Raw genomic sequence first — 9,099 nt, 5'->3', positions numbered from 1 at the left:
AGTAGCAATTTTCTGCATTCTACACAGGGGATTGTTTCAGCCTTTCCTTGGCTCATAAGAAGATAGTCCAGGCACGGTGGCTCACACCTGTAATTCCAGCACTTTGGGAGGCTGAGGTAGGCGGATGGCTTGAGGCCAGGAGTTTGAGACCAGCCTGAGCAACAGAATGAGACTCCTTAAGTACAGAAAAAAAAATTAGTTAGGCATAGAGTTAGGCATACTCTAAAGACTAATGCAGGAGAACCACTCGAATCCAGAAGTTTAAGGTTGCTGTGAGCTATGATGATGCCTGCACTCTAGCCTGGGCAACAACGGAGACCTTGTCTCAAAAAACAAAAACAAACAATAAAAAATGAAAATGTAAGTACCATATAAGCTTTACACACAGGTTCAAATAAGCATCTGTTAGGAGTGATTTTCCAAGTTTCATACTCTGTTGAGACCATTAATACTCTGTATTGTAAGTGTAAAGGCTAAACCTAATTCAATGGATTGAGGCACTGCTCTCTATTAGAAGAGCTTCAGAAAGTTAATTGTCCCTATTCTCATCCCATTAGCATCACAGCATAGACTGATGACACTAAACAAATAGTAGAAACTTCATGTAGCCTAATATGGGAAACTTGCTTACTTTGAGATTTTACATTAATACAAGAAGAGAACAAGACAGAATTAAAAATATTCTGTCCTCAAAACACATTGAGGACACTCCCTATTTCTGTCTCAATATTAAAAGAAAACATACAACTGGGCTTTGTATCTTTACTGCACTTTAAACTCTGCCTGCCTTAAGTCTGTATTAGAGAAAGCAAAGCCTGGCACTTAAGAAAAAAGGTTCAGGCAAATTAGAATTTAAAGAAAACAAGTAGAATGCTTTCCAGCACCTTCATCATGCCTCCCCCAAGTGCTAGCCCACTCTGCTGAGAATGTCTCAAGTATAGAAAGAGGTATGAAATGTCTCAAGTATAGAAAGAGGTACAGCTAAGTGAGACTCTCTGAGCCTCTTGGCAACACTAGCTGGGTTTATACTCAGAAAATAATTGAGTCACGCCCTAGTGAAGAATCAATTTTATGACTAAGAATGTCAATGGCTACGTTTACTTCACAAAAAAACAAACAAAAAAAAACCCCAGTTGTTAGTATTAGGGCAACCTTCTTAGTTAAAGGACTATTCACACCAAAGCCTTTTTATCCTCTCAAGGGGTACCAAGAACCAGCCAAGAAAGGAAAATTTGAGAAACTTTCCCAACAAAAACAATTCAGGGATAAGGGGTTCAATGTGCAAAGTCTTTTATTTAAAATTTTGAAAAGTTAAGAGTTATGACCACCTCAGTATATGCCATTCCCATTATAAGGAGGTATGACAGTTTCAGACTCGTGCAGAGCTGTGTTTTCACTTACAGAGCTCTGTAGGCACTTTAAAAGTGAAGCTTGGCTTCAAAATACAAACACTGGGGGCTTTGGCTCAATCTTTTAATATAAAAAATTCACTGATGTACAAAAATGCGAAAGTGTGACAATGACAACTATGAAATCCTGTGATTCAAAGTCCCCTCAAGGGCACCCCATGGTGCACATGCACCCGCCCACACATACTTGGCGTGGAAACAGAAACTAATGCAAACCAGTGCTACCAAGAAGCGCCGACGTGTGTGTTCTCCACTCCACCAACCACAGACCAATATCTACTCCAAACATTCAGTAACAAAAAGAATGGCGTCTTCCCAGGAACAGCAAAGCAGACTTCTTACTCACGATGGACCAGCACAAATAAACCCAGCAAAAAGAGTACTGCATACTAGAAAATAAACAGAACTACAGTCAGGAAAGCTTTTAAAGTTCACAAGTCCTCAGAGTTAATTAACAAACTGGCCTTTTTAACCATAATGAGTTACTAAACCATCCAATTATTCTTTCGTCTTTTAACTATAATCCATTTAATAGTTTCCAAATTAAGCAAAATTTCACACTTTTAATGAAACATATAGTGTAGGCTCTTACCTTAAATTTGGGATAGTCATTCATGAGGATTGTCACAATTCCAATATAAGGAACAAATCTAAAATAAACAAACATCACAAAACTTCCTAAGATTCTATTATTGTTCACTGAACATATCAGTATCTTCCACAGAATACTAATTTTCAGTTCACAAAGCCCATTTCTATATATTGCACTTTTTGATCCTTTCAACAGCCCATGTGATAGGGACAATAGGAATATCACCATTTTAGAGATGATGAAACAGATGATCATGCCCAAAGGTACAGGCCCCACCAGCAGATCCAAGGTCCTAGATCTCTAGCCGTGACACTAATGCCACACCCTCCTGGAGCTGTCAATTTAGTTGGGGAGACAAGGCAAATACATCCAGAACATTATAAGGTATTTCATGCTAAGTGGCCAAAAAGTGAGAAGAGCTCTATTACAGTATGTAGGATTCACCCACATCTAATATTTTAACTATCTGTAATCTGGGATTAGCCCTCTTAATCCTGCAACTTCTCTATAACAGTTTTAATCACCATATGCAGCAAACCAGTCTCAGCCCCCATCTTCCTTTACATCTCTGCAGCATTTAACTTTGATGACCACAAGTTTGCTCTTGAAACTCCTTCTCTTGGCTTCCGTAACATACCACAAATCTGTTTCTTCACCTACCTCTTTGACTGCTACACCTTTTCTCCACTACCTCTTTCTTTCCCTTTGCCTCTAAAGTCTGTCCCTTCAAGCTAGGCAAAAATCACCTGTTAAATAATCTTTTTTTTTTAAGAGACAGAGTCTTACTTTATCGCCCTCAATAGAGTGTTGTAGCATCACACCTCACAGCAACCTCCAACTCCTGGGCTTAAGCAATTCTCTTGCCTCAGCCTCCTGAGTAGCTGCGACTACAGGCACCCGCCACAACACCCAGCTATTTTTTTGTTGCAGTTTGTTGCAGTTTAGCCAGGGCTGGGTTCGAACCTGTCACCTTTGGTATATAGGGCCGGCGCCCCACCCACTGAGTCACAGGCACCGCCCCTGTTAAATAATTTCATATCACCTGATCTACTTCCACTGAGGTCTTTATCATAATAACTATCATAATTTAAATTGAACAATTAGTTTAAACTAGCTATATAGGCTCAGTACCTGTGGCTCAAGTGGCTAAGGGGCCAGCCACATACACCTGAGCTGGCAGATTAGAATCCAGCCTGGGGCCTGCCAAACAACAATGATGGCTGTAACCAAAAAATAGCTGGGCATTGTGGTAGGCGCCTGTTGTCCTAGCTACTTGGGAGGCGGAGGCAGGAGACTTGCTTGAGCCCAGGAGTTAGAGGCTGCTGTGAGCTGTGATGCCACAGCATTCTACCCAGAGCGACAGCTTGAGGCTCTGTTTCCCAGAAAAAAAAAAAAGGAAAGAAAAAGAAACTAGCTGTATAGTATCCCTCTCCCATACTATACTCTTAAGTTTTGTAAGGGCAACAACCATGCTAATCTTAGTCCCCCCTGTATCCTCATGGTGCCTTGTACACAGCAGATATCCAGTAAATACTGCCTCATTGAATGTTTGAATCACACCTCTTCTTTTTGCTTTCTGATGGGGAAATCTCATTTTTTCTTAGGGCTCCATGCAAATGACTCCTTTCAACATCCTAAGAATTCAGGGAAGAAAGAGAAAACTAGCAGGGTACCATCAACGTGGCAGGGTAACGTAGTTACCAAATGTACAATTTTCTTTTTTCCTCTTATACTACTGGACTTCAGAGCAGATGGGCAATAATGTACTAAGCTAGAGCCTGTCATAGAGAAGGTAGGTTGGGCTGAAGTGAAGGATGACCTTTGCACACTTTAAAGTAGCCCTTTTATTCAAAACACCCCATAACCTTTGCACCATGCCAAAGGCAGCACAAATAGAACTTACCTCCCACGTAACACTTCCACTGTCAAAGCTTTAAAGCAAATTTGAACTGACATTCTGTCTTTGGTACATTTTACTTCCTTTTAAGAACTCCCCTTATTTCCTGTCTCCTGTCCTCACCTCTTCCTGCCTCTCTCCCTTCTGGCAGCATTACCCCAACCTGTCTCTCTCACCCCAACTCATAACTCCCATTCCATACATTGGTGTTCCTTAAAGCATAGACCTTCTTTGTTAGAATAAGTTAGATGGTCTGTTAAAAATACAGATTTTTATGTCCTCCCGGATTTACTGAGTCAGAGAATCTCTGAAAGGTGAAGCTTAACTGATGTTCCTGCACACTAAAGTTCAAGAAGCACAGTTCTAGTGTGAGATGCCTGGAATATGTGTTCAGTGGCAAACAGCATCCACTCTTAGGACCCATGCTTTAGTCTCAAACCCTGGGACCTCTAAGACCTGAAAAGTAATAGTCATTACAAAATGGCATTGCTAAGTTCTAAGAAGGATGGATAGAGGTTTAAAAGTTTTGTATATTTTAATATACATATTTTTTCTTTTCTTTTTGAGACAGAGCCTCAAGCTGTCACCCTGGGTAGAGTGCAATGACATCACAGCTCACAGCAACCTCCAACCCCTGGGCTCAAGCAAGTCTCCTACCTCAGCCTCCCAAGTAGCTGGGACCACAGGCACCCGCCACAACGCCCAGCTATTTTTTGGTTGCAGCCATCACTGTTGTTTGGCGGCCCGAGCTGGATTTGAACCTGCCACCTTAGGTGTATGTGGCTGGCGTCTTAGCCACTTGAGCCACAGGTGCCGAGCCTACATATTTTTTCTTGCTTAATACAATAACATTTCTTTTGACTCATTTTTAACATGTTCATAAAAGCGATCACTTTTGGTAAAGGTAAATCAGCTATTTAAGAACATAAAGGTGGGAGGCGCCTGTGGCTCAGTGAGTAGGGCGCCGGCCCCATATACCGAGGGTGGCGGGTTCAAGCCCAGCCCCAGCCAAACTGCAACAAAAAATAGCCGGGCGTTGTGGCGGGCGCCTGTAGTCCCAGCTACTTGGGAGGCTGAGGCAGAAGAATCGCCTAAGCCCAGGAGTTGGAGGTTGCTGGAGCGACTCCGCTGCACTCTACCGAGGGCGAAAAAGTGAGACTGTCTCTACAAAAAAAAAAAAAAAAAAAAACATAAAGGCAAGTTCCTCTCAGTAAAAAGCAGATTATGAGTTAGAAAAACATCTGTGTTTTCTTTTAAAACATAAGCTGCTAATGCTGATCTGATGATCAATAAGCAGCCATTCTCACATGTGGAGACTCTCCTTGTTACCTCCATGTAATATGTAACAAGAACCACAACCTTTGGCTCCCAGCAGCCACTCATAGTCTGCTTACAGTAATCCATGGAAACATTCTTATAGTTGTCTTTTCCTAGCCCACTATAAGTGAAATGAAAGCAACTTGATCTTTAAAAGTAATATAAGCAAGGCATAAGGTTGCCAGCACAGGATGAGACAGTCCAAAGTCAGACAGAATACGTACTCATCTGTGCTGCTGCTTCCCTGCGAGACAGTGACAGCAAAGAGTTGATAACCAGGCACATAATCCTGCTACCATCATTCATCTTAAATTCAAATCAGTTGTACTTTTTTCCTATTCTGGTCAGATAAATTCATACATTGAATATGAATATGCTAAAGCAGTTATTAATAAGGGCAATGAGACCTAAAGTAAGTAAATACCATTTACAAAACCAACTTCAATACCAACCATGCCAAATTAACATCCAGAAGGTAAAATACATTTCCTATGTATTTACCTAGACCAGTGGTGCAACCTTCCTAATGCTGCAACCTTTTAATATAGTTCCCTTGGGTCACAACCCACAGATTGAGAACCACTGACCTAGACAGTAAAACGCATTTGCTATAGTTAAATACATTTCCCTGGGAATTCTTGGGATCAAAAGTGCTGCTGAGAAAACAGCCTCAGAAAAAAGATCTAGTGACGTTTTGTGAGGAAATGAACAGAGATCATTAGCAAAAGGCCAAAAACAGTAAAGAAAAGATGCCACAAAAATTAACAGACTTCAGGATAATTGTGTCAGATGTCAAAAGGGGTCTATATCTGGGAAGTATGGACAAAGAAGCCAACTTTTTAAAAAGGTAACATGTGGCCGGATGCAGTGGCTTACACCTGTAATCCCAGTACTTTGGAGGCCAAGGCAGGAGGACTACTTGAGGCCAGGAACTCAAGACCATTCTGGGCAACATAGAGCGACCCTGTCTCCAACAAAAACTAGAAAAATTAGCCAGCCATGGTAGGGCATGCCTGTAGTCCCAGCTACCTGAGTCTGGGGTGGGAGAATCACTTGAGCCCAGAAGTGCAAGGCTACAGTGATCTATGATTAGCCACTGCACTTTAGCCTGAGATGCTGTCATCAAAAAACAAAAGTACACAGGCTGGTTCAGCCCCTGTGCTCAGCGATTAGGGCACCAGCCACATACACCAAAGGTGGCAGGTTCAAGCCCAGGCTGGGCCTGCCAAACAACGACAACTACAACCAAAAAATAGCCAGGCGGGCATCTATAGTCCCAGGTACTTGGGAGGTTGAGGCAAGAGAATCACTTAAGCCCAAGAGTTAGAGGTTGCTGTGAGCTGTGTGACACCACAGCACTCTACCAAGGGCGACAAAGTGAGACTCTGTCTCCAAAAAAAAAAAAAAAAAAACAATTGGCAGGCACTATGACAGATGCCTATAGTCCCAGCTACTTGGGAGGCTGAGGCAAGAGAATTACTTGAGCCTAAGAGTTTGAGGTTACTGTGAGCTCTGATGCCAAAGCACCCTACCAATGATGACAAAGTAAGACAATGTCCAAAAAAAAAAAAAAAGCACTGAATTGTACCCTTTAATATGGTGAATTTCATCACAATGAAAAATTTTTTTAATCGTTGTAATTTACAGCCTTAGGCCTCAGTGTAAATTTACTATGTACAGCTATTCAAAAAACTCCAAAACAAAACATTTTTGAAAATATATAAAGGCGGCTCAGCACCTATAATTCAGTGCCTAGCGTGCCACCTACATATACCAGGGCTGGCAGGTTCGAATCCAGTCCAGACGTGCCAAACAACAATGGCAACTACAACAAAAAAATAGCCAGGCATTGTGATGGGCACCTGTAGTCCCAGCTACTTGGGAGGCTGAGACAAGAAAATCACTTAAGCCCAAGAGTTTTAGGTTGCTGTGAGCTGTGATGCCACAGCACTTCACCAAGGGCGACATAGTGAGACTCTGTCTCAGAATAAATAAACAAATAAAATACATGAAGACATTTATACTACATTCACAATTTGCTTGCAGAAAAGCTCTGTTCTCAAGGTTTGGGTACAACTTGACTTTGAAATATTAGCTTAGTGTTTTATAAATAAATTTCCACAAAAGAAGGTTATATGATCCATTATTTGTCCAGGTGGTGGTATAATCAATGCAAAGTGAATTTGTACAGTGGTGATTCTATAATTCTTCTGTTCACATCCCAGATAGGTGTTTTATACTTCATGTTAAGTTACTTAATTCAAGGAGTACTATACTATTACATTTTTTCTTTAATTAAAAGCCAGAAAAGATCTGTATTTTCAATGCTGAGATGTTAGAAATGACATTATTAGTGTATACAGTTTGAGATTTTTAAAAAATTCTTCAGAAAGACAAGCTAGCTACTCTAACCTTTCTTAAGATGATACATTTTGGCTCCTGCCCGCAGCACAATGGTTACAGTGCCTGCCACATAAACTGGGGCTGGTGGGTTGGAACACGGCCTAGGCCTACTGAACAACAATTACAACTATAACAATAAAATAGCTGGGCATTGTGGAGGGTGCCTATAGTCCCAGCTACTTGGGAGGTTGAGGCAAGAGAATCACTTAAGCCCAAGAGTTAGCAGTTGCTAACTGCTCACAGCAGTTGCTATGAGCTGTGATGCCACAGCACTCTACCAAAGGTGACATAATGAGACTCTGTCTCAAAAAAAAAAAAAAATCTTTTACCAACCAAAAGGCCAGGGTGAAAAGACATAGCTGTAATAAACACTTAAGAATCAAGACTCCAAAAAAGGGACATACACTATTGTACTGGTGGGAGTATAAATAAAAGGATAGAAAAAATTGTTAAATGCCTTGAAATATGAGTATGTTTGGGCTGCAACCGTAGCACAGTGGTTACAGCGCCAGCCACATACACCAAGGCTGGCGGGTCTGAACCCAGCCCAGGCCTGCTAAACAACAACAAGTCCAACAACAACCACAAACAGTTGGGTGTTATGGTGGGAGCCTATAGTCCCAGCTACTTGGGAGGCTCAGGCAAGAGAATCACTTAAGCCCAAGAGTTAGAGGTTGCTATGAGCTATGATATCACAGCGCTCTACCGAGGGTGGCATAGTAAAACTCTGTCTCCAGAAAAAAAAAATATATATATATATATGAGTATTTTTGACCCAGTAATTCCACTTTAGGAATTTACTGTGCAGAATGATTAAGCAAAAGCACTAAAACAGATGTAACAACGATGTTTATCTTAATACTGTTCACAATAAAGAAGCTGGAAACAATCACAGTATCTAACAATAAGAGACTGAATAGGGCGGCACCTATGGCTCAAAGGAGTAGGGCGCTGGCCCCATATGGAAGTGGTGGGTTCAAGCCCAGCCCCAACCAAAAACTGCAAAAAAAAAATAAAATAAAATAAGAGACTGAATAAAAGTATAGTCTATCCATATAATGGAATAGCATACAGTTATGAAAATGATAAGATAAAATTTATTGATTTATAAATATACTAGCAATTTTTTGAATAAAAAAAGGTTATAAAATAGTGTAATAATTCTCCCTTCAATGTAAAATTGTTTATGGCTAAGGACAGTGGCTCATGCCTATTATCCTAGCACTATGGAAGGATGAAAGGGGTTATTGCTTGAGCTCAAGAGTGTGAGACCAGCCGAAGTAAGAGCAAGACTCCATCTCTAAAATAGCCGGGTGTTGTGGCAGGCTTCTGTAGTCCCAGCTACTTGGGAGGCTCAGGCAGGAGAATCACTTGAACCCAGGAGTTGGAGGCCAGGAGTTGGAGGTTGCTGTGAGCTGTGATGCCAAAGCACTCTACCCAGGGTGACAGGTTGAGGCTCTGTCTCAAAAAAAAAAAAAAAA

General features: G+C 41.2%; 1 protein-coding gene across 1 annotated transcript in view; it reads right to left on the bottom strand.

Moving 5' to 3' along the window:
- Positions 1–1,273: 1,273 nt before the first annotated feature.
- Positions 1,274–9,099, bottom strand: part of SEC11A (SEC11 homolog A, signal peptidase complex subunit) — a 46,819-nt gene continuing 38,993 nt past the window's right edge. The window contains exons 5-6 of the mRNA XM_003784611.2: positions 2,002–2,059; positions 1,274–1,798 (exon numbers count right to left, since the gene is read on the bottom strand). Of these exons, the coding sequence (XP_003784659.1) occupies positions 1,748–1,798; positions 2,002–2,059 (109 nt within the window). The 3' untranslated portion in view covers positions 1,274–1,747. The remainder of the gene's footprint in view (positions 1,799–2,001; positions 2,060–9,099) is intronic.

Source organism: Otolemur garnettii, unplaced genomic scaffold, assembly GCF_000181295.1.
Source record: "Otolemur garnettii isolate 467f Iridium unplaced genomic scaffold, OtoGar3 scaffold00011, whole genome shotgun sequence".
NCBI lineage: Eukaryota > Metazoa > Chordata > Mammalia > Primates > Galagidae > Otolemur > Otolemur garnettii.
Note: the sequence above shows the minus strand (reverse complement) of the source record. Positions and strands in the feature narration are given on the sequence as shown.